The sequence below is a fragment of the Crocuta crocuta genome, unplaced genomic scaffold, assembly GCF_008692635.1.
Source record: "Crocuta crocuta isolate KB4526 unplaced genomic scaffold, BGI_CrCroc_1.0 scaffold197, whole genome shotgun sequence".
NCBI classification, from domain to species: domain Eukaryota; kingdom Metazoa; phylum Chordata; class Mammalia; order Carnivora; family Hyaenidae; genus Crocuta; species Crocuta crocuta.
Window position 1 is genome coordinate 7,266,607 of NW_027532002.1, and position 25,830 is coordinate 7,292,436.

Here is a 25,830-nt window from a genome sequence, read left to right on the forward strand (position 1 = left end):
ACTGAGCCACTCAGGTGCCCCTATATTTTTCAATAAAACTTAGTGGTAAGTTTTCATGGTTTAATTTTTAACAGTGCCTTTGTTGAACAACTAGCTCTCAAAGTTCTTGGAAAGGTAATCATTGGTTTCAACACATGAAACCCAGAGAAGGGACCCAGAGAAGTTACTCTCTTGCCAAAGGGTCAGTGAATGAGGTGGCAGAAGCTGGATTAGTGTCAACTGTTTCTAGAAATCAAATTTCTCTAGGAAGATTGACTTATTAATGTTTCTGTTCATTCATTATTATTTTTTACTACTGTTACAGGTTGTTAATTATCTATTGAGACAAGAAAAGAATATCTGAATATAACTGTCACCAAAGATGGGAGTGTGGAAAACAGATTGGATTTAGAGCCACAAATAAATCCCGGCTCTATGTCTTGGCCCTACTTCTCACCAGTGGTGTAAATCTTAAGCAGGTCACTTACACACTTCTTTGTGTCCAGTTTTCTCATGTCCAAGATGAAAGAATTGGTCCACATGAATATCTGATATCTGTCTAACATATCATGATTCATTATTTAGATATTATTCTATCAACTTAGACATTATTTAGACATTATCACTTCAACAAATAATTTGCTGATACCGATTACATGCACGCTTGTTATGGATTCTTTTCCTGGGTGGATTAAAGACTATATAGTAATTGTAATTATTATTATAACAGCATCGCACACTTATGCAGAGCCTTCTAATTTACCAAAGAGAAAGTGTACTCTGAGTCTTGAGGTTCTGTGGCTCTAGGAGGACGAGACACATCTCCATAGAATGTTAGAGAAAGAAGAGTCCATTCTAAAAGAACAAACAGAACCCTATTCCTAGGAAACGCAAGAGGTCATAACCAGGTAGTAACAAGGAACGAGGAACAAGCTTTTTTTATTTTTATTTTTTGCCACATCTATCAGTTGCTTCACTTTATCTTAACAAAAGCAAAACCAAAAACTATTTTTTATTATAAGATTAATTATTGTAGAAAATTAAGAAATTTTAAAGAAGTAGTAAATAAGGAGAGACTACCATATATCCAATAGCCTGCTTTTCTTTACCCGATGTTTTAGTACATTTTCCAAAGCAGTCTTGTCATTTTCATTGCTGTGTACAGTTCCATCTTTTGGTGTATAATAACTTACTCATCTTAAATTGTTTACCTTGTTGATAGTGTTTTATAATTTTAAGGAACACAGTGATAAATATCTGTGTTTATATTTAAAAAATTGTACATTGAACATATGGCTTCCAACTGTGATATTTAAGGATTAGCGAGACAGTTTTAGCAAATCATATACTTTTGACCTTTAGCTTCTTTGATTCTGCCAATATTGCTTTGTATTTACTTAGATTTTACGTTTCTAACAATTAAGAGGAACAGTTTGTCTGAATCCTTCAATATGATATATTTGAACTGGAAATAGCAGCAATGTTTTCATATTATTTCAAATAGACGTGATAAATTGTATGGTGAATACTTTTCTTCCCCGCTTTAAGCAATTGCTTCTAGTAGAGGATTTTTTTGTTTCGAAAGTATTCAATAAATGTTCAATGCATTAAGAGATCCAGGCTAATTTAGTATAAGCAAGAACATGTGAGAAGGATTTAAGAAGAAAAACAACACTTCCTTATTCATGATAATAGCCTTCATTTTCATGAGGATAGATGACAGCCAAAGCAGAGTTCAGGAATTCTGGTAGTTAAATGAGAATTATGCATTGAAGGATGTTGTTTTAATTCACCTACATGAGCAACCATGACTCTAACAGTTATTTGATTAAATGTTAATGAGATCTAATAAATTGACCCAACTCTTACTTTTATGTATTAGATTTATGTCAATTAAAGCAGGGCAAGTTTTACCTCTTTCCTTCTTTAACATCGGAGTCAACATCTGCTTACAAGGGACACTTTGTAACTACCCTGCTTATTTAAATATTGATGATTTCCATTAAAGGGAGCTGGTTTGTAGCAGGAAGATTGAGAAATTAGATGGTGTGATTAGTTCCTTATTTCTGCCACCAGGAAAAAAAAATGTCTTACTAAAGAGCTTTTTTAGTATTTTTTTTAATTCCACATATCTTTTTTTTTTTTCCCCTGAACCAGTTAGAGAGTAAGATTATTGATGTCAAGTATTCCTTGAAAGTAGCTATAATATTAAAACAAGTTCACATATTAAAAATATATATATTTTATCAGTGCCATAGTGGTCACTACCCTTGGGCTTCTTGGGACTAATTTCAGGTTTTAAATTCATTTTGTTCCTTACGATAGCCCATAATAGGCAAAACCAGTTTATAGCTGCATATTGTATTTGGTTAGGCTTGCTTACATAAAGCTTGGGAAATTCTATTAAGTTAACCATGAAAAGACTTGACAAGAATTATGTATTTGATCACATTATAATTATAAATGTTTATCTTACGAGGAAATGTGTCTGAAAAGCTTTTAAAATTTGCTACACTTTAGAGCTAAGAATTCGGATCTTGCTTAAATAGTAGTAGTGTAGAGTAATGTAATAGCACGGATATAAGATCCTAATTCTTAGGGTTAAGGATTAAGGTGAAGTAAGTGAGGCACTTGACTAGGGTATAAAATGTAAGAGAGTGCCAAAAAAACCTCAATAATCATGATAAATAGTGTTTTAATGCAACATTTGGGGGAAAATTAATGCCAAAAAATCCACGATGAACAAAACATCGCAATTTTAGAAAAAGATGAGATCTGACCCTACATCTGCCCCTGACTCACCTTTTGCCTTGACTGGGTTCACCATGTCCTTGGATAAGGCATTCCTTTGAGTCCAGATTTTCTTATCTAAAATTAGTGCCATGAATCTTCGATTTCCTGGTTGAGTTATTAGGGTATTCAAATCAGCTAAAAATACATGGGAAAGCCCATCATAAATACAAATTATGTATTTATTTACAAATTTAGGGAACTTATCAACTTTAAGTCATCAGTCTTATCAGCCAAGGTGAGTAATCCAAGCAGCAGATTTGAAGACCTTTGAAAAACCGCTCATAGAGTTGGAGGCGTAGCTCTTGAATTATCAGCTGCCAGTAGGGGCAGGGACCTGAAGACAGTTGTAGGACCTCTCCTTTCTTCCTTCTTTCTTTTTTGTTCTTGGAGGTAACGTTTGTGATTTGTAAGAGACAGAAGAGGTAAGCAGAAATCCTCTTTGTTTATTCTAACTTTCTCTGCGAAGTGCCCATGGACACTGAAATCTCACTTTTGCTCAAGCTATTCCACCCACCAGGGATGCTTTCTCCATTTCTCCAGCCCATCTGGGTTCCACCCACCTGTTCTTCACACCTCATCTTGTTGAGGCCTCCTAGTTTCTCTCGGCCAGAGATGTGTTCTCAGTCCTGTGCCTTCCTTCGGTAGATAACCATCTCTACCACACATTTGGTGATCCTTCCAAAGTCCTTGTTTTCTTGACTTTTTATCTGATCCTGTATTGGGTTTACTTTTCAGACCACAGTTTTAGAAATATACATCATTTCTCTAATTAGATTCTAAATCCTTGAATAGCCCTTACTCTCCCTTAGACTGATGATGTCAGGGTAAGCAGGGATTTAGGTCTGTTTTGTTCAGATGGTCTTCGAGGTGCTCAGCAAAGAGCCCTTACACGCAATATTTATTTTTTGTACATCATACATGTTTTTTTGAATGAAATAAGTGAATGTCTTGTATGTAAAAGGGCTGGGTAAATATTTACCCTTTGGATTCATTTGTTTTCATCTAGGCTTAGAGAGGACGGTTGGTGCCATGTGGAAGGCAATTGTTTTGCTGGTTGTGTTCATGTTCAACCCTGGTGGCGATGGGCTCTTTCACAACTTATACAAAAATGTTCGGGTTTCCGTACCACGCGAGGGAAACGTAGGAGAGCCGTTATTTCTTACTCCCTATATTGACGCTGGGAAACTTGAAGAAGGTGAGTTCAATAAAATCGGAAAACCACTGGTGTATTTTCAACAGTTTTGGGTTTTGTTTTGTTTCGTTTTGTTTTTTAGCAGTTATCTTCCAGGATTCAAAATACATTCTGATTTTTTTTAACTCAGCTGTTTTATTTCAAATATTAATGATTTGATGTCATGTATGATCAGAGTTTTGAGCTAAAATGAGAGTTTGTCAGGGACAGATTATCTAGTGGTCGAGTACCTACATTTCTGTTCATAAAACTAGCATAGTGCTGGTCCCCAGCTGGGCAGTAATAAATACTAACCTTAGAACATAACGATGCTTCAGGTACTGGTTCTGAGGATTCTCCATAGACTCCAACAATCCAGGGTGCTGTACCCATTTCACATACAAGAAAATTAAGCAGAATGAGATTTACTTGCCAGAGTTAGGGGCGCCTGGGTGGCTCAGTCGGTCAAGTGTTCGACCCTTGATTGTGGCTCAGGTCATGATTTCACTGTGAGTTCGAGCCCCACATCGGGCTCTGCACTGACAGCACAAAGCCTGCTGGGGATTCTCTCTCTCCATCTCTGTCTACCCCTCCCCTGCTCACTCGCTCTTTCTCTCCAAAAGTAAATAAATAGGGGCGCCTGGGTGGCTCAGTCGGTTGAGCGTCCAACTTGGGCTCAGGTCATGATCTCACCGTTCGTGGGTTTGAGCCCTACACAGGCTCTGTGCTGACAGCTCAGAGTCTGGAGCCTGTTTCAGATTCTGTATCTCCCTCTCTCTCTGCTCCTCCCCTGCTCATGCTGTCTCTCTCTCAGAAATAAATAAAACTTTAAATAAATAAACACATAAATAAAAAGTAAATAAATAAACTTTTTTTAAAGTTACTTGGAGAGTCACATGGACACCAGCTGGCAGATGCAGGATTCATACGCAGGCAGCCTCACTCCGGAGTCTATGACCACCGGCACGCTGTCAGGCCCCTTTGCACAGCAAGGTACCCAAACCTTCTAGACCTCGGTTTCCTCATTAACAAGATGGAGACAGGGGCGCCTGGGTGGCTTAGTCGGTTAAGCGTCCGACTTTCGCTCAGGTCATGATCTCGCGGTTCGTGGGTTCGAGCCCCGCGTCGGGCTCTGTGCTGACTGCCAGCTCAGAGCCTGGAGCCTGTTTCAGAGTCTGTGACTCCCTCTCTCTCTGACCCTCCCCTGCTCACGCTGTCTCTCTCTCTCTCCTAGAAATAAATAAAAATATTAAAAAAAAACAACAACAAGATGGAGACATAACCACTTACTTAAGTCACAGGGATGTTATAAGAATCAGATGAGAAAATGCACATGAAGTCTCTATAACTTCTACATTGCTCTCTAAATATTAATGTTTGCAATTTTTTTTATTTGGAAATGGTGGGGGTTCCAATCATTATTATTATTAATAGGAAAAAGGTGTTATTTGGTATCATCAGAGATCAGAATTTATGACCTTCCTCTGTTTTTTTTTTTTGTTTTTTTTTTTTTTTTTTTGGANAAAGCTTCTTTCAGTTTAGGTAAAATACTGTGTAGATACATTACTTAATCCTTCTGGACATCAGTAGGTTCCTGAACTATAGAATAGTATGTAGGTACATATAGTCCAGAAAATAGCAATAGAGTAGTAGGAAAAATAACAAATGCCTAATATTTAATAACTATTTCCCCGTACCTAGCACAGTTTCTATATGTAACAGGCAAATCTAATAGATACTTGCAGAATTTAAATTTTAAACCTGAACATGTGCCAGACACGGGTTTTACACACACATTAGCTTAGTTAATCCTCAGAGCCACGGTAATGAAGAATGCAGAATTATTGTTCCCATTTTATAGATGAGAAGACTGAGGCCTTAAGAAATCAAGTATCTTGCTCAGAGCCATTTAAAGATAGTAAGTGACAGAGTGGAAATAAAACCTATCTCTGTTGACTCTAGAACCCAAGGTATGAACCACTGTGCTATGTGACTGGATCCAAACTAGAAAAGGACCTGTGTGTAGCGGGTGAGGAACACAATTTCAACAAAGGCATTTAGTACAAGCGAGCCGTGGCGCTGTGTCTGTGCCCTACATCTGGAAGAACCAAGTGAAAATACAGAGAAATCCATCTGGGAGACTGTACACATCCCTACCACTCTTGTATTTGTTGCTTACAAGCATCTCGCTGTTGTGGTCATCAACAGTAGCAAAGAAAGTTTCTGAGGGAGATAGTTTTCATCTTCTGTCCTTCTGTGCCAAGTCTTGATAGATTGCCATCTGATGCACGACAACTTCTAAAAGAGTAAAACTGATGTAATGTCACTTTCTAAAGTTCTGTTACGCAGTCAGAATCTTTCAATGGGATTTTAAGTGGCTAATCCAAAATCCGGTACGTCTGGGTATTCAAATACAGCCCTGATAACATAATTAAGGATAATTTTATTCATCCGCTTTGCTGAAAGTTCAGGAAGCTCTGGACAGATGGTCAACTCATTCCCCTAAATCCCTTTTGTTTATTGAGTCTGTCAAAACCTTAGGAACGTGAGTCTTAGTATCGCAATGGAACATTCTTGAGATAAACAGTAATTCGCAAAAAAGACAAGGGCGTTTTTATTTTTTGATCTCCCAATTAGCTGGCTTAGTTTTGTGTAATTGTAATTGCGTGTTTACTTTCTCTGCGGCTAGAATAAACCCTCGAAACGAAATGAATAGAGGAGGCAAATTTTAAAATATTTACAAATACTGCCTTTTCACAAACTTTAAAGAATATTTTGTTATTAGGTGTTACTTGATTATCACTTATGGTCTGGCAGGGTCTGTGCGTGCTGTTGATGACTGAAGATTTTGTAGAGGTGAAGTGCACCCTGATTAGCTGGTTCAAGTCCCTCTTTGGTCACACGCCAGTCTTTTTCAAAGTGTTAATACCATAAACATTGGTTAACTGCAGTGAATAATAAGGAGGAAGTGAATCGCTTCAAAGAAAATATTTTCCGTTTTTTTTTTTTTTTTTTTAACTGTTTTGAACGTTTGAATTGTGAATCATGGTTCCAGGAAGTAAGAAAGCCCGACATCTTGGGAGTTTATTTTCCACACTCCGTGAGTAGACTCTGGAAGGATGAACCGAACATTTGAAGTACAAAAATATCATTTTAGTGGAAAGAGCTTTTCATTATTTTACTGTGACTTCGTTAAAGGAAATTTAAAAAGTGAAATAGGGTGAAACACTTTTTTGGGATCCAGAACAGGTCTTTCTAAATTCTTTTTTTTTTTTTTTTTAATGTTTTATTTATTTCTAGGAGAGAGAGAGAGACAGCGTGAGCAGGGGAGGGTCAGAGAGAGACAGAGGGAGTCAGAGACTGAAACAGGCTCCAGGCTCCGAGCTGGCAGTCAGCACAGAGCCCGACGCGGGGCTCGAACCCACGAACCGTGAGATCATGACCCAAGCGAAAGTCGGACACTTAACTGACTAAGCCACCCAGGCACCCCAGGTCTTTCTAAATTCTTAAGACCATAATAAGGCCTGGCTTCCTTAGGAGGATTTTGTAGAAATATACTAAACTTAGTGCATTGCTGGTGTGGCAGAGTTTAGTTCATTTATTCATTAATTCATTCACCTTTATTATTTTTTAAAAAAATTTTTATGTCTTTATTTTGAGAGACAGAGAGTGGGCGGGAGCGAGACAGAGAGAGAGGGAGACATAGAATCCGAAGCAGGCTCCAGGCTCTGAGCTATCAGCACAGAGTACGATGTGGGGCTCCAACCCAGGGACTGTGAGATCATGACCTGAGGTGAAGTCGGATGCTCAACCGACCCAGTCACCCAGGCGCCCCTATTAAGAAGTATGTACTGAACGTCTTTAAGTGTGTAAATCAGCATCCCCATTTGTACAAAGACAAGGCCATTTCCTTGCTTTAATGTACCTGAGTCATTGTCAGAGCAGGCCAGCTGACCTCGTGCTGTGCTGGCCTCAGAGAGATAGATCGATTCAATCATCTCTCCCCCTTAGTCCATTCCCTCCAGCTCCTTTCTATTACATATTTCCTTTTTCTCATTCTATTCGACCTTTCTCATTTTTCTCTGGCTTTTTTCGTGAATCCTCTCCTGCTCACGTACCTCTCTGTAATTCATGTCTCATTTATTCCTAACTCCCTCTATCTTCAGTTCTCTATCTGCCTTTTTTTTGGGGGGGGGGGGGGTTCTCTATTTTTAAGATGAATAGTTTGGGGGGAAATATGTCAAAAGTGTTTTTGGTACAACGTTCCAGCTATGAAAGAAGTCTGGAGATATGATGTGACTACATAGTGACTATGGTTAACGATATTTTAGTGCATATTTGAAAGTTGCTAAGACAATAGATCTTGAAAGTACTCATCATGGGGCGCCTGGATGGCTCAGTCCCTTGAGCATCCGGCTTCGGCTCAGGTCATGATCTCACCGTTCGTGGGTTCGAGCCCTGCATCAGGCTCTGTGCTGGCAGCTCAGAGCCTGGAGCCTGCTTCGGATTCTGTGTCTCCCTCTCTCTTCTGACCCTCCCCTGCTCACACTGTCTCTCTCTCTCAAAAATAAATAAAACATTAAAAAAAAAGAAAGTACTCATCACAAGAAGAAAAAAATTGTAACTACATATGGTGACGAGTGTTTACTAGACATTGTGGGTACCATTTGGCAATGCATGCAAAGATCAAATTGTTAGGTTGTACATCTGAAACGCATAATGTTCCATGTCCAATATATCTCAATTTCTTAAACAGAAAAAAAAAAAAAAAAAGATGTTTTGAAAGGCTGCCCCGCCCTGGAGGGTGAGCCTTCTTTGGGCTAATTGAGAGCGGAAGCAAAGTGGGGCGGAGGCAAGGCTCCTGGAGGGGAGGGTGGAGGCTGGGAGGGGCTGGCACACACCACTTTCCCTAAACATCCCCCCTTTCCTTTGCTTAAAATGCTCCTCTCCCTTTCTTGTTTCTTTGCCTCTTTCTGGCAGCAAAGGATAGGTCTCTTTGAGAAGAGCACGGGGAGAGCTAGAGAAGCTGGATTGAGTTAAGCCGTCTTCCCTGGGGGAACCAGACAATGCCAGAAAAAGACAGAGTCTTCGAGACCACACGTGGGGTGGCCCACAGGCTAGTGACGATCTTCCCTTCCTTTGCCTGCGCCTTTATTTTGTGTGCACCTGCATGTGCTGAGTTTGATGCTCACCCTCAAAGCCCGGGATGGGGGCGGGGAATCCGTATCCACATTTTGCACAAGAGGAAAGAGAGGCTCAGAGAGAGAAAGCTACTTGCCAGGGAGCCTGGTCGGAATTGCAAACCGAGGTCTGCCCACGTTCTTGCTATTGTACTAGACTAGTAGGACCCTTCGGAAACCGCTGCTGAGACCCTCCCCATATCCCCCCATCTCCTCTGCTCCCAGATGCTCCTTGTTCCTAATCAGCAGGTGCATTTCATAGGTAACAGTGGCTGTGGTCTCTCCGAGCCCGTCTCTTTTCTGAAGGTTGTACATGTATTGACTCTTACCCTCATTGACACATGAAGCCATCTACCTTCCGCAGATGAGAAACTGAGGCACAGACAGGTTAAGTGACTGCCCAAGGGACCACAGAGCCGGTCAGTAGCCACGCAGGGATCAGCAGAGTGCGAAGGAAAGGGAGCAGTGCTGTCTAGATGAGAGTTTCCCTTGGGGAGGCAGGTTCGTATTAAAAGAGGAACTCGTGGCCCCCATGCCATGGTGTGCTGGTCAGTGTCACAAGCAGCTCTGGGGGACGGGGTCCTGATTTGCACACTGATGCGCGCACGTAAACATTCTTACCATGGCTCGTTGCACGCTGGTGGTGATGTTGCCGATGCCAAGTTGGGAAGAGAAGCCAGCAGCGCTTGAGAGCCTCTGGGCTCCGGCGCCCCGCTGAAGGCGTCTTCGGTTGGTGGCGTGTGTGAAGGACCCAGCCTCCCGACCTGCTCCGCTCTCTAGCCAGTCTCCAACTTCCTGTGTCAGACAGAAATCGCTTTTCTTCAGCCATTAGTTTTCACTGGGGACACTTGCTTTGTCGCCACTAAGGAATCTTTCTTCACCTAAACTCCCCCTCGGTTCCCCCTTCACCGTGCCATCCATGTCCCGTTTCTCCTTCATTGTTTTCTTAATCACTGCTCTCCCTTCCCCTTCCTGCCACCCATACTTTGGGACTGACTATGGTTGAGAAGCAGTGTAGCGGAGTTCAAGAAGGAGCAAACTCTGCAGCCTGCCTGCTAGGTTAGAATCCCAGCTCTCCTTTACTAGCTGTGTGACCTTGGGCAAGTTACTTACCCTCTCTGAGCTTCAGCTCATCGGTAAAGTGGGGATACTAAGTACACCTACTGCATAATATAAAGCCCTCAGTATGGTAGCCTTTAAAGTGCTAGCCCCTCTTAGTGTTATTCACTCCTGGGTGTCCTCACACTAGCTGAGAAGTCCCTCTTTCCCCCTCCCTTTCCCTGTCCCTTTGGTGCCATAAAAAAGCCAGACCTCTGCCCTCCACAACTATCCTGTTGTCTTCTTAGGTTTCCTGTGAGTAGCCATGAGGCCATGAGGTCACCCCTTGTCTGTCTGCCTCTCCCTACCCTCCCAGCCATCTCCGCTCCCCACATGCGTCAGCCTATTTCCCTTAATGGAAGCGGTGGGCCCTTTTGCTTTCATGATAAGGAGAATGTGGTGAATATAGGCTTTCCGGAGGCTGAGAGCTGCTTAGCTATTTGTTTTTCTGGTACCCGCCTCACCTTTTGGGACCGGGTGACTTCTGCCCTGGCCTTTTTTATTTATGTATTTATATTTTATTATTTTTAAAAATGTTTATTTCTGAGAGAAACAGTGACAGAGCCTGAGCAGGGGAAGGGCAGAGAGAGCGAGAGAGAGAGAGAGAGGGAGACACAGAATCCTAAGCAGGCTCCAGGCTCTGAGCTGTCAGCACAGAGCTGGCCACAGGGCTCCTACCCCTGAACTGCGAGATCATGACTGGAGTAAAAAGCCAGCTTAACCCACTGAGCCACCCAGGCGCCCCCACCCCCCACCTCGGTTTACTTTTTAGAGTGGATGTGAGGATAGGTAATTTTCTTCTTTTTTTCTTAAAAAATATTTTATTATAGCTCATAAATATATTTGGGGGCCAAAAAAAGAAAAAGAAGTCTCCTGGTAACCTTTCTGATCGCTCCATCCCAGACCTGGCCCCTGGGAGAGAGAAGACGAGAGATGAGACCAAGATGCTAATGGTATATTATTTCTCTAATCCTTGGGTAAATTTTTGTTCCCACTAGCAAAAAACCAAAGTTTGGTCCCTCCTTTCCCTGGATCGAACGTGAAGAGTTACGCTGGCTACTTCACTGTGAATAAGACCTACAACAGCAACCTTTTCTTCTGGTTCTTTCCAGCTCAGGTAGGCCTGCAACAGCGCTCTTAACAGGACACTAACCCTCAGGAGCTGAGAATGCTGCCCCAGGGCAGAAATAGTAGCCTACGAAACCATACTTTAAAAAATAATTTTTTTTTGCATCTTTTCGATTTTTTTTTCTAAAAATAAGTGCCAGTGACTCCGTGTGGTGTTCCTGTTTATGTGCAGGAAACCAATGTTTGTGGGGAAGGCCCAACTTTTAAGTTCCTCGCAGCCTTATTCGGAATATTAATATTACCACCTTCTTCCTGCCGCAGGCTCCTTAAATCATTCTGCCCGTTGTTTTGTTCTAAAAATACCTTGGGCAAGGATGGGCGGTGGGGAGCCAGAGAATGATAAGGGATGGGGAGAGTCCCGAAATTCACAGGTGTAATCCATGTCTAAAGTTAGTTGATTGTGGACTTCTGTGGCTGCTCTGTCTGTGGACTTTGCAGTGCAAACTATTCTTTTTGCACTCACTCCTTCATGCACCCAGTATCCATTAACTTAGTGCTGTTCCGTGGGAACACGGAAGAAAAAACTAGACTTATTCTGTGAGCTTTTGAGGGAGCAGTGGGGAGGACCATTAATCTAGGAAGGCTTCTCAGAAGATAAATCACTCACCTTCTCGGATCCACCACACACAGCCGGATGCGTTCTTGTACTTGACCGATCTTACTCAGCCCAGGTGACCATCACAGAATTCTTCAGCACAAACACACCACTTTAACCTTATGGGTACTGTTGGGCAGAATTGGTAGAGGGGCTGAGCTGCATGAATACATTTTATCCCACCACAGGATAATTTTCTGTTTCATTTTCCAAATTGGATTTGGTTTAGAAGCCAGAGAAAACAAAGAAAAAGCTATCCCTGTGGAGGGTAGTGTTTGTATTTGCATGTGATTTGCATATAGCCATGTTGCGTAGATAAAATTGCTTTGTCTAGGATAGTTTCCAAATTAGATTGCTTTTGCTGGTACTGTTGGGTTGTATTTTCTTGACTGCTCATTTCTGCTTTCCCAACCACGGCTTCTTTTCTTTTTTTCTAAAATTTTTTAATGTTTTATTATTTCTGAGAGAGAGAGACAGACAGAGGGACAGCATGAGCAGGGGAGGGTCACAGAAAGAGGGAGACAGAATCTGAAGCAGGCTCCAGGCTCTGAGCTGTCAGCACAGAGCCTGACATGGGGCTCGAACCCCCGAAACCGTGAGATCATGACCTGAGCTGAATCAGATGCTTAACCAACTGAGTCAGTGGCTGTTTCTGATAGTAGTATGTTCTCCATTGGCTTCTGCATGTTGGGTCTCCAATAGTAGTAATCCAGATTTGTGAAAACAGGAATTAAGGGGGAGGGAAGCCGTCAACCAAAAACAAAACAAAGACTCCGTCATTTCTTTCTTTGGTTGCCTCTGAGCAGGATTACAGAATTGTCTAGAATAGAGGTGGTGCTCCAGGACTGGGAAGCCGGTCAGGGAAATGGGCCTAGATTCTGTATCCTCTCCTGGTGGGCCAGATTGAGATCTGAATGCCCGCTGCAGTGAACAGTGACGAGGCTGTTGGGGGTCCCCCCTTATTTCCCTGAAGTCCTAGCTGTGCATCCGTTGGCCAGATTATGTTGTTTGGGGCCCAGGACTGTAGCTCTAAACATGTTCCAAGATCATCCCCAAAGACATAAACCCAAGGTCGCCACACAGAAAAAGCTGTTAGAGTACACTGTGTTCTATTGGAAGTGATAGGCTCAGCTTCAGGGGACAAATAGGCAGGGATGAAACGATGGTACCGCTGACAAGTGTCACCATCTTGCCAAACCAGTCGGGCTGTAAATTATGGAACAGGCCATGTCTTCTTGAGTGAAGAAGATAAAGCATGTGGGCAGGAAAAGTAGTGGTCCCCGAGTTGGGGGAGAGTTCCTTTCCTTTGGCAGAAATACTAGTTCATTGCCTGTCACAAGGAAGCAGCTGATAGTATCATCAGGAGAGAAACGACCCTTGACAAATTTGAAGGTAGAGAAAATAAGAGATCCAGGAAGGATGCTACACTTGTAATATCCTCTGAGTGTTTTGCGGGGGGTGCTGTTTCTCAAATTAGTTTTGTTTTCCTGTTATTTCTGTGAGACTCCCTGCTATTGTATACAAATCAGTGCATGATGGATTCCAGAAGTTTTTTGGTGTATAGTGGGGAGGCAATCTACAAGAGAAATGATAGGCAGTTTCCATGGGATAAAAAGTATAATGAAGCCAATCAAAATGTAACAATTATGATGGCTACTGTTAATTGAACATTAACTACGTACTAACCACGGTGCATATTCTTAGTTAATCCTTACGAGAAACCCATGAGGAAGGAATTATTATCCTTGTTTAACAGATGAAGAGAATTACAGAGATTAAATAAATTGTCCCAGTTGCCCAACTAGAGATTGGCAGAACTTGAACTTAAACCTAGGTCTCTGATAGAGAAATCTTTGGTCTTGATCACTCTGTATTGGTTCTAAGAATCAACTAGCTATGGAAGGTGCTAGACTACAGTCATTAACATTAGAGCTCTTGAGTTTGTCAAGCTTGCATAAAATCTTGGCTCCACTATTTATGCCAAATGTGAGGATCACAATACCTACTTGATGATGATTTTGAGAGAAAGTGGGAAAGCCTTTTTTTGGTGCCTGATACGTAGTAAGATTGTTGCTATTCCTATTATTTCATAATTATCATCACTATCATTAGTTTTCCCATTATTAACACAAATACTGGTCAGAACTAAACTGGTCACAATGTGGGAGGTTAAAGAAGACAGGAAATGGGCCATTCCAAACTGGACATCGCCGAATGCCAGCAAAGAATGCAAATTAATTGTTACAGGGTAAATAAATTACAAAGCAAAACTGGGGTTTTCCAGGTTTAAGAAGATAAAAAGGAAGAAGATTATTATTTTTAAAATTAGAATTCTTCCCATGGAGAAAGGTAGCCAGTATTTGACTTTGTCTTATAGATATAGGAATATAGGTAATTTGTAGATTATTTGCATCAGATGTTGTAGAGCCCAAACCCGAGAGATTTGGACTTAGGCCTAAGCCCCTTTACTAAGGACCCTGTGTTGCTCCTCTGGCCAAGGGGAGTTGCTGGGATTCCCGGAATCCAAAAATTTGGTGAATGAGAAAGTTCAGTATCATATGAAGGTGTCAGCAAGGTTGATTAGAGTGAGGTAGCCAGCCTCCCAAAAGTGATCTTCAGTTCCTTGATGTTCATGCTCCTGGGTAGTCACCTGCTGTATTGAATCAAGGCTAGCCTTGGTGACCAATATGCTATAGCAGAAGTGATGGTGTGTGACTTCCAAGGCTACTCTTAAGGGCAGCGCTGCTTTCACCTTGGATCACTTGGTCTCTTGGATCACTCACCCTGAGGGAAGCCAGATGCCATTGGGAGGATGCTAAAGCAACCATGTGGATAGACCTGAATGGAGAGGAAGTGAGTCTCCCACCCACCAGTCAGCACCAACATTAGATGATCTTCATCCAGCCCAAGTCAGAAGACTTCAGGCCTGGCTGAAATCTTGGCTGTTGCTTCATGAGAGATCTTGAGCCAGAACTGTCCAGCCAGTCATTCCCAAATTCCTAGTCCACAGAAAGCATGAGAGATGATAAATGATTTTTGTTATCTTAAGCCACTAAGTTGTGGATACATGTTACACAGCATTAGATGACTAATATAGCCTCTCATCATATATTTCTGGGCTGTAACTATGGTATCTTATGACAACTAGAACTAGTTCCAATTCTGTCCTTTTACTTGCTCCGTAGTAATAGAGCTATAAACATTTCTTCCTGTGCAGTGAACATGATGTTAAGCTTTGTCAGTAGAGGGTGCTGGAGGGACATTGCAGGAGGAAGTTGGCTTCTCTTCCTTTTCCCTTGTCCTGCATTTTGCTTTCTCCTGGCCCGGCTGTCCGGTCTGTTAGTGGTGTCAGCATGTGCGGCAACGTCCACTAGTGCTTCTGCTGGACCCAGACCACAAACGCACTTCAACAACCTTATAATCCTGGCTCTGTCCCAGTCGTCCTGTGGCCGCAGCTCCTTCAACACGGACGCCGGGACATCCTAGGCCTTGCCACCGAGTGGTTCCCTGAGCCAACTCTCAGTGTCCTTGACCACCTGCACCCAAGGCTGGCTTTCCACAGGCTTTCCCAGCGTGGACACTGCGCACTCCACGTCGCGTGCCACCTTCAAGCAAGTGGACCCCCAACATTTGACTTGCTCTGTACCTGCTCCCATCAGCCACAGACCACTTTGCCCTGGAGGCCTTTCCTACTTGCCCCTGGATTGTTGGCCAGTTTTGAGCCAGGCAACCCAGGGAACTTCTCAGCCACCCAGTGAGTATAACCACATCTTCTCCAATGAGGTCTAGGACATAGCCTGGGGATGTAAGCCCTACACCTTAGGGTGTAAGCCTTGGGAAGAGCCACATCCCTCCCATATGAGTTTGTCCATCCATGGGCACTTTCCCTCAGCCCAGGGTACTCTTGAGAGTTCTCCTCACATACTTATGGTTATCCCCCATTATGCTGAGTATCTCTTTAAAATTTCCCTATTCCTTGGTGGACACAGGAAGCCTACTCAGCATGCTGAGGATGTGGCTCATGGGGAGCAGACACCCCCCCCCCCCCGCATTACANNNCCCCCCGGCATTACATCCCCATTCCTGCCCTGCGGTGGGTGGATGTGATACCCAGAGAGCCAAAGAAAAAGGTTTTGAAGGAGAAAGGCAGAGAAGGTTCCAGTGGAATGTAAGGTGGTTCAAATTAATGAGATGACTTAAGGCTCCATGAGAGTTAGTGGAGCTTGGTAGTGATGTCAAGAGGCCTTAAGACAGGAAAAAAAAAAGATTGAGAAAGTTAGTTTTACATATGATGGTGCTGTGGCCACACTCATAGTAAAGGAAGATTTAGCAAGAGGTCAGCACCAACCACTGCAAGTAAAATTCTTCCCCAACACACAGAATGTCTTAAGCAAGTTGTTTATACGTATTGGGAGTGTGTGTGTAGAATTAAAATGTTGCTGGTTAGCTAGTTAGCAATTCTAGTCACAAACCCGATTGCTTTAAATAAAAATCCCTGCCTTGATTAAACCATTAATGCAGCAGCTGAAGTATAAGCTGAACTGGGATCTGTGTGGCAAAATGGGAGTCCATTCAAACATACTTGGGGGAATTTCAAGACATTTACTTGGGATACTAATGACTTCAATTAAGAGAGAACACATTACTTAAATCAAGCAAATGATCAGCCTCTGCATATAGAAGTGTGAAGGGAGCTTTAATTAATTTACTAATTGCACGTCTCATCTTAAGCGGTACCATTGATTTGGGTCTTAGTGGTTTAGTTGCTGTTTTCTCTTCCAAAGTATGGCGTCCCTTATGGGGTGGGTGGGAGGAAGGGGATGGCTAGAGTATGTACCCATCCCTGGGCATTGGCAGACAACGTCACCCTACTACTTGCTTAGATACCTAAGATTCCCTGGTGGCACTCCAATGTCTTCTGTATAAAATGCAATCAAGTGACTTTTGGTGCCACTCCTACCCCCAAATATGTGAATTTCCTTCTTCAGTGATATGTGTAAAGCCTGAGTAGAAGGTTATCTTCACCATGGAATACAGAGGAGGGCTTCGGGGTACAGAACAGAAGGTGGGTATGGGTTGGATGGGGAGCGGGATGACAAGGAAGACTCAGAGCATAAGGAGATGCCATCTACAGAGGGCATCTCCACAGGGGGAACAATTAGGGCCTGGGGTTTGGTTTCATTAGTGTTCACCTGTATTCTTCTGCGCTCTCTTAGACGCAAGGAGAAAGGAAGATGAAACTGGGTGTTTCTAAGAATCCTGTTATGTACAGAATATCAAACCGAATGAATGTGTATCACTTACTGGAATGACAATCCATTAAGACATAGAGTAGATTTGTTCACCATCGTTTGGAATAAATACTGGGATGTGCTAATGTGAGACATGGTGAAACTTCCATCTGTAGAGATTCTAAAAAATGAATTCACCTGCTTCCTTCTGGGCTTTTCATTCGGGAACAACTCCTGAGAAAGGCGTGTCCAAGTTCATGAATTGGCCACCAGGGGTCACCAGAAGAATTTAAAGGGCTTCTGAGACAAAGACCTGGTTTCTTGTTTCACCAACAAAAGGTGCAGATTTGTGGGAGCTGTGTGCCCACAATCTTGTCCAGTGGAGAGTCTTCTCACTCACATATTTACTATTTCTGTGTCCCTGCTCTCATATTTAGAATCTCTTTGTGTCTTCTTCATGATCATCAGTTCTCGCTACGCCACTCAGACCTATACAAACATTAATAGAGATTTAATTTTCTTTATAATTAAATATATACATGCTTATTAGCAGAGGATTACTTATTTTTAAGGTCTTAGCTCAAATGTTAGTCCCTCACCAGATACCTTCTTTAAATAGTCAATCTAATGGCTTTCTATTATTCTCTCATATCACCCATGTATTTAATTACTTATTTATTACCTGTCTTTTTACCTCACCAGAAAAATTACTAGAGCTAACATTTAAATAGATGTGCCAGGCACTGTTCTAAGTGCTGTGCATATATTAACTCTTTGAATCTATACCACAATCATGTAAGGCAGGCATTACTATTATTTTCAAGCAAAGGATACTACGGCACAGAGAACTTAGCAACTTGCCCAAGGGCACACAGCTGTAAAATGAGATAATTGGAATTCAGACCTTGGTAGTCTGATGCCAAAATCCATGCTCTTAAACATTAAGTATCCTACCTGTCTAAACCTTAGAACTCAGTGTTGTATGTAAAATGCGTTAATACATTGTGGTAAGTCCAGAATGCCATTTTGTCTAGCCAAAAGATGGTATGAAATGAAATGTTAAGTGAATATAGTAAATATCGAATATTATATATAGCCTGATTCTATTTTTGGAAAAAAGAATTTACACACATAGCATATATAACATCTACAAAATATATTTATATATGTGTGTATGGAAGGGGGCATAGAGAAAAATCTGGAAGACTAAACATCTCCACAATCATCTCTAGGGATTACAACTGGTGGGATAAGAGATTTTTAAAAATACCCTTCTGAATAAAAATTAATTAAGAATAAGTGCTTTCTTTGTAATATAAAAAGTTTAAAGGAAAATTTCTAAAACTTTTCACAGAAATAAATGTACTATTTCTCTGGTTCCATATGCTCTTGAACTATGGCTTCAAAATAATAAGTACTTTAAAAGCCCTGAACTCTGTTAAGCCTTAAGTGAATTAAAGTTCCTTATAAGTTTTTCAATGTGGTTTTGTTCAGGATGTCTTCATTTACTTTTATTCTTTCCTAAGTTGGGAGTGGAGAGTGGGAGAGGGCTGCATTCTCACAATTGAGAGCTAAATATATCACCCTAGGAATGATCACATAATAGCCTTATGCCATTATTCTTCACCTAATTATTATTATATGTCATGACATTAGGATGTCATATCAGATTACAAAAGTCTGTGTACTGTAATATACCCAACTCTTGGGGTTTTGGCACTGAATATATAAACCTTTATTTTCCAGCATCTGACTTTTCCATTTCACTACAGAAAAGGGTAGTATTAGTTCATAGGTTGGTTGGTGTATAGTAGAAGGATTTGTGCATGGAGTTTTCTTTAAAAATGGGCTTCCTCAAGGGTTAGTGAGCTCATTTACCTCCTTCAGGAAAGTACATTTGAGGAGCAAGGTCAACTGAGGTTGGAGGTGTGTATGCTGATCTCTTATTATTGAAGCATTCCAAGAATGCAGTGTCCTGTACTTCAAAGTTGCATAATAAAGATGTTTGGCACCGATGTGTTTGACTTGACTTTGTAGTGTGGCCTCTCAGGGTCAGGCTATTTTTCTGAGAGCCCAGAGGTCCCATCATCATGCCAGGTCACAGGAAGGGACATGAGAAGTGAGGGGAGAGGAGGGCAAAAACCAGAGGGCCCGGGCACAGGAGAGGACAAACTTCCTTTAAACCTTGCACATTCTCAGCCCTGCCTCCCCATCAGAACCACCTGGGATTTTTTAAAAAGACGGATGGCTGCCTCCCCCCAGACCAAATGAATTGGTATCACTGGGATTTGAGCCTAGGCATTAATGTTTAAAAAGGTATTTTAATGGGTGGCCAAGGTTGAGAACCACTGGCTCATACGTAGCACACTGTGGTTTCTGGAAGCTCTCGGAAAGACGCAGGGGCCGGGTGTCCACCGGAATGGGTGCGCACACAGGATCTCACCTCCCCAGGGAGGCTGGAACTGTATCCATGGAGATCCACTCTCCATTTCTTTTTTTTTTTTTTGTATTTACANCACTCTCCATTTCTAATACGCTCCCTTGCTGAGTGAATACGAGTGGAAGGTGGTCCCGGTAAGTGGTATTGAACAGCACGTTCGCGGGTGGGATGGGAGCTAAAAACCACTTTTACTCAAGCCGAGCACACACAGTCAGGGCCAGGCAGGTTAGGGTGGAGCGGATTCTGTTTATTTGGCCCAGCAGAGTTTGCAGTATCATTTCATGATACGTTTTATCTTGCCTGTGAGGTGGCCATTATTGCCATTTGACGGACAGGGAAGCCGAGGGCTGGAAGAATCTGAGAGCCAGGGCCACACAGCTATTTTGCAGCCAAGTAGAACCAGAATCTGCTGGGCTACCAATTCCAGTTGCTATACCAATTCCAATACTAATGCCCTACTTCCCTGCAGCAGCTTTAGAAGGGCATCTTTGATTTTAATATTTCCTACTTCAACTTATAAGAGAAGTCCCTAGTTCTTTGAATTCTTTATGGACATTTGCAAAGGGACTAATGAGTGAAAGACTGGCCAGGGAAAGTATTGGCCATGGGTAGGTGCAAGGAAAGATACCAAACAACCTGCTGCTCCTGTTCTTCCATTTGTAGATAGTTTATCTTTTCTTTTTTTAATTTTTTTAAATGTTTTATTTATTTCTAGGAGAGAGAGAGAGACAGCGTGAGCAGGGGAGGGTCAGAGACAGAGGGAGTCACAGACCAAAACAGGCTTCAGGCTCTGAGCTGGCAGTCAGCACAGAGCCCGACGCGGGGCTCGAACCCACGAACCGCGAGATCATGACCTAAGCGAAAGTCGGACGCTTAACCGACTAAGCCACCCAGGCGCCCCGATAGTTTATCTTAAAACCATCTATAAATTCCTAGTGTCTCTTTATGACAGCAATAGCTAAGAGGTGCAGAACACGTACTATACGCTACTCACTGAGCTTTTCGAAGATGAATTTTAGCCCTCACATCAACCACATGACATAGGTACTATGCTCATCCCCGTTTTACAGATGGAGAAACTGAGGTTCAGAGAGCTTAGGCATCTTGCTTAAGGTCACACCGCTAGTAGATAGGAAAGCCCAGATCTGAATCCAGTTTGGGGTAAGAGCTCACAGACTTTTCCATCATCCTGGGCTGCATCTTAGAGCTACCATCCTGCTGATCTGAGTTCCCAGTCTGACTCTGGGCTCCTACCTTTTCTACCTGTTTCTTTAACTATAATGATTGTTTACACTTATTATGACACCTTTATCACACATTAGGCATTGTTCCAAAAGCTTTCCAAATTTTATCTCACTTAATTCCTTGATGCCGGAGAATGGACCCCGGGATAGACCTTCACAGGGACGCCCTTGTCCAGCTTACAGCTGTTCTCGCTGCCACCTCCCTTTCTGCAAGGCTGACTTTGTCAGACTTCTGGAGACTGGGGAGGAGAAATCTCTGTCTCGCATCTCTCTTTATGGTTAGAACCCTGTTCGAATGACACACTGACTGGTCTCTTTGTGACTGGGCTAAATAAGAGGTTGTAGGATTTCATCCTGAGCTGAAGCAATGAGATCTTGCTTGCTAAGACGGGCCGACTGAGCACCAAATGAGTCACGACATCCAGTGAACACTCACTGGCACATCCAACTGAGTGAGCCTCCCAGGTGCCACTTTGAGCTCCTTTCAGATTGCTCTGGAGGGCTGACTTAGCACCAGGTGACCTCTCATTCTCTGCTCTCACATCCAGCTCTCTTCTGTGCTGAGGATTTCCGTCCGCCATTTCCCTGTGTCTGTGGCATTGTTTCCTGGCTCCTCTCATGGCTGGATCGATCTAGAACTCCAATCTCCTTCAACTCAGGATCTCACTCAGTCCTTCCTTGATCACCCGTACTTAAAGGAAGCTCTATTCTTTCCTGCCCTCACCCACTCTCTTAACATCAGCTTTATTTCCTGTTCATACTCTTTAATCATTGGGCTTCTTTGTTGTCTGTGTGTCGCATGAAAATGTAAGCGGAAGAGAACAAGTCTTTTTCTTTTTGTTTTTGTTGTTTTTCATTCACTGCTCTGCTCTGTAGCAACTTCCAGCATAGTCCCTGACACATACGTGGTGCTCAATAAATATGTAGAGAAATCTGAAAGGAGTAAAGAGCCCTGTGTCACTGAGGTTGATGGTATTGACTCTACTGCCAGAAACTCATTTCCATCATCCCAACCCTGCCAATGACCTTTTCTTATTTACCTCTTCCCTGTCTCCTAAATCGATTTGTACCTTGTTTGGGGTTTCGTTGCTAACTGACTCCGGGTCTCTGTGCTTCTTCTGAGTTAATTCATGCTGAATCAAGATGCTGTTGTCCTTCTGAGTAGTCTCTTAGTAAGTTAAATCAGAAAGGCATTTTGGGCTTCAGTGAAACAAGCAAACTATCACCAAAGAGGATGGAATCTTTGCTGTGCCTCTTTGGGAATATGTTGGTCAAATGCAAGTTTAAATAGATTTAAAGAAATCTAGGTGTGCCCTAAGCAGTATGTGGGTTTCTAGGAGCCTACGAAGGCAAAGCTTCTATATTCAATGGTGAAAGACATGGGGTTTGGATTTGTTTGCTTGGGTGTATTCTTTTGCTTAGCGCTCTATGTGGTCATTGACTTCTTGGTCCCCTTTAGGTACAGCCGACGGCTGCTCCAGTGGTTCTCTGGCTGCAGGGTGGGCCAGGAGGTTCATCTATGTTTGGACTTTTTGTGGAACATGGACCTTATTTTGTTACAAGGAACATGACCGGTAAGTATTACTTGGGCTCAGTTTTCCCACGGAGATGTTTTCACCTGAACTTCACATCTGCTCCAGAAAAAAAAAAAAAAAAAAAAAATTAAAGGATACACAGAAACATTAGGAACAGCTTAATAGTTTCAGATTATAAAAACATCGCTTTCTGGTGATATCTGTCCAAGAAGGAGGAGCCACCAGTGTGAGTGTCCCGGCTGGGCTGCTTTCTCCCTTGAAATTTGGGTGAAAGGTTCTAAGCTATTTTCTCGCAGTCAGCTGCTGACTTAAGCAATCTGGGCTGCTGAAAACAGTTGGTATTTATTACTATTTGGGCAAGCTCTTTTGCATGAGACTAATGGGTGGAATTATATCCCTAATTATTCACGTAAACAGAACGCCGTATGGTTCAGTAGCATAAATGGTCAGATATCCTGGAAGCAAGATGCTGTGGGGGGAGACAAGGGGTGAAGGAAGGGGTGGAGGAGACACAGCTGGTTGTAACCCTGGGTCCCCTCCATCTCATTTTGGGGGGTGGGGAAGATTGTTTACTTTCCCTGGGATTGAATCTGGAGGGTGAACGATTTTGTGACTCAGGTATAAAAGAGTTGTTCTCTTTGGCATTAGAAAGAAGAGACTTCAGAAGGCTTAGACTTTAAAAATGGTTGATTGGACCAGACAGATAGGTTTATCCTACAGGAGGCTGATGAGTTTTTTCTAAGGGAAGCAGTTGCAAGGGGTTTTGTTTCCAAACCTTATCCCAGATGGAGAAACCCCCTAGGGGCTTCTCTAGGTTCAGGAGAAGTAAAGGAGAAGAGGGGAGAAGAACAAGGTGCTGGTGTCTGTTCCTAATGGTGAGAGGATGAAGCGATGTCACAGGGACACCAGGAGTTCATTGACATGATGGGGACAGGTGGGCTTGTTGGGCTGCTGACCAGAGCTCTGCCCCGGGTGGGATGTTTGGTTAACGGTCCAGTCTCCAACCTCTTCTCTGTTTGACTAGTGCGTGCCCGAGAGTTTCCTTGGACCACCACGTTTTCCATGCTTTACGTGGATAATCCAGTGAGTATCCAACGGTCCTGTGAAGTGTCAATGTGGGTCTCTCTTGTCTTTTCCATTTATATAAGGTACATTTAAAAAATAACGGGAAAGAGAGGCGCCTGGGTGGCTCAGTTGATTAAGCGTCTGACCTCGGCCTAGGTCATGGTCTGGCCGTTCCCGAGTTCGAGCCCCATGTCATGCTCTGTGCTGACAGCTCAGAGCCTGGAGCCTGCTTTGGATTCTGTGTCTCCCTCTTTCTCTGCCCCTCCCTCGCTCACATTTGGCTTCTCTCTCTCAAAAATAAAAATCAACATTTGGGGCGCCTGGGTGGCTTAGTCGGTTAAGCGTCCGACTTTCGCTTAGGTCATGATCTCGCGGTTCGTGGGTTCGAGCCCCGCGTCGGGCTCTGTGCTGACAGCTCAGAGCCTGGAGCCTGCTTTGGATTCTGTGTCTCCCTCTTTCTCTGCCCCTCCCTCGCTCACATTTGGCTTCTCTCTCTCAAAAATAAAAATCAACATTTGGGGCGCCTGGGTGGCTTAGTCGGTTAAGCGTCCGACTTTCGCTTAGGTCATGATCTCGCGGTTCGTGGGTTCGAGCCCCGCGTCGGGCTCTGTGCTGACTGCCAGCTCAGAGCCTGGAGCCTGTTTCAGTCTGTGACTCCCTCTCTCTCTGACCCTCCCCTGCTCACGCTGTCTCTCTCTATCTCTCCTAGAAATAAATAAAACATTTAAAAAAAATAAAATAAAAAATAAAAATCAACATTTAAAGAACATTTTTTCAAAAATAGGGAAAAGAAACAGAGGTTTAGGTTTTCTTTTTAAAACAGAATTTAATCTATGAAACATATCTGAGATGTAGTTTTTCTAGTATGTATCATTAAATCTGAGTTTGGAAGAATTTTACCTGCTACTTGCTCTCCTCATATTTTTAATCTTATGAAATGACCTGTTCACTGACTTGTACCATCCAGGATAAGGGATTGGTTTCTTTCCACTGGTGACATGGCTTCCTCATCGTGGATTATCATATAGTATTGGAATTCCTAACATTTCTAACAGAGTTGTAGATTTAAAAAGTCAAAGCTAGTCCCCTTCATTTATCACCATGAGCCCCATCTAGGAGCAAAATGTGCGATTCTCCTTTGGAAGTTCTTCTGAAATTGAGTCCAATAAACAGCAAAATATAGGAGTAACCTTAGGGTCAGCTTCTGCAGATCAGGAGTATCGTTGCCCCTAACTAATTTCTCTAATTTTTTTCACATCCCAGATGGTTCAGAGTAAACAGATAAATAGAGAGAGAGAGGGAAAAAAAAGTCCAACATACCTGTTCCCTCTTTTCCCACCAAGTTTTGTCAGCCATCCTCTTCCCTAGTCTATAATTGTGTACTTAAAAGAAGTTGAATGAAATGTCCTGTTCCCTTGTGTGTTTTGGGAAAACAAAACCAAAAATATTTACACCTAGTTGAGATGCATCCTTACAAATTTTTGACACAAAACAAGTGGCACAATGCGCCCTCCGGGTTTCAAAAACAAGACAACTTTGGGTCTTTTGATACTGCAGTGGGGGGCCAGGAAAGGTGAATTGCTCCCCTTTAAATCAACATCTGGCAGGGTCCACATTGTGGCATCAGGACAGCTCAGCCACAGACCCCAGGGCAGAGCTTTGTGCTGTTGCTTGATTTGGGGTTAGTGGAGGGGAGAGGGAGCAGGGTAATGCAGCATCCGCCCGTGGGGATGGCTAAATGCACGTGGGATGCTGTGGTGGAGATCCTAGCTCAGAGGGATGGCCTTTGGAATAAGGTCAATTTCCTTCCTGTGCGGTATCTCCCTGTGGGCTCCGAGGCATGTGTTTCTCGGTGTTTATACCTGCTTGTTTATTCATCCTCAGGTGGGCACAGGGTTCAGCTTTACTGATGACCCCGAGGGATATGCAGTCAATGAGGACGATGTGGCACAGAATTTATACAGGTAAAAAGGTCTTGGTTCCCTCTTGGCCTTCTTCAGACCAAACGTTTTTCTATTTCAATAGAGAAATTCACCCAAAAGTATCAATAGTGCTGATTGATCCTCATGGACTAATTTTTTTTATTTTAAATAGTTTATTGTCAAGTTAGTTTCCATATAACACCCAGTGCTCATCCCCACAAGTGCCCTCCTCCATGCCCATCACTCCCCTCCCCCTCCCCTCACCTCATCTGCCCTCTGTTTGTTCTTGGCATTCAAGAGTCTCTCATGGTTTGCCTCCCTCCCTCTTCCCCACTATTTCCCCCCTTCTTCTCCCCCATGGTCCTTCATTAAGTTCCTCCTAATCCTCCTATATGTGCAAACATATGGTATCTGTCCTTCTCTGCCTGACTTATTTCGCTCAGCATAAC

General features: G+C 42.8%; 1 protein-coding gene and 1 long non-coding RNA gene across 6 annotated transcripts in view; one reads left to right on the forward strand and one right to left on the reverse strand.

The window, feature by feature from the left end:
• The window catches only part of LOC144240986 (uncharacterized), a 57,480-nt gene extending 45,478 nt beyond the window's left edge, over window positions 1-12,002 (reverse strand). For all 5 annotated transcript variants that reach the window (XR_013337925.1, XR_013337924.1, XR_013337927.1 and 2 more), the window contains exons 1-2: window positions 11,957-12,002; window positions 9,745-9,918 (exon numbers count right to left, since the gene is read on the reverse strand). This is a non-coding gene — a long non-coding RNA (uncharacterized LOC144240986). The remainder of the gene's footprint in view (window positions 1-9,744; window positions 9,919-11,956) is intronic.
• CPVL (carboxypeptidase vitellogenic like) overlaps window positions 940-25,830 on the forward strand; it is a 117,639-nt gene continuing 92,748 nt past the window's right edge. Inside the window, exons 1-5 of the mRNA XM_077775428.1 lie at window positions 940-3,967; window positions 11,220-11,338; window positions 22,319-22,433; window positions 23,419-23,477; window positions 25,344-25,423. Of these exons, the coding sequence (XP_077631554.1) occupies window positions 3,802-3,967; window positions 11,220-11,338; window positions 22,319-22,433; window positions 23,419-23,477; window positions 25,344-25,423 (539 nt within the window). The 5' untranslated portion in view covers window positions 940-3,801. The remainder of the gene's footprint in view (window positions 3,968-11,219; window positions 11,339-22,318; window positions 22,434-23,418; window positions 23,478-25,343; window positions 25,424-25,830) is intronic.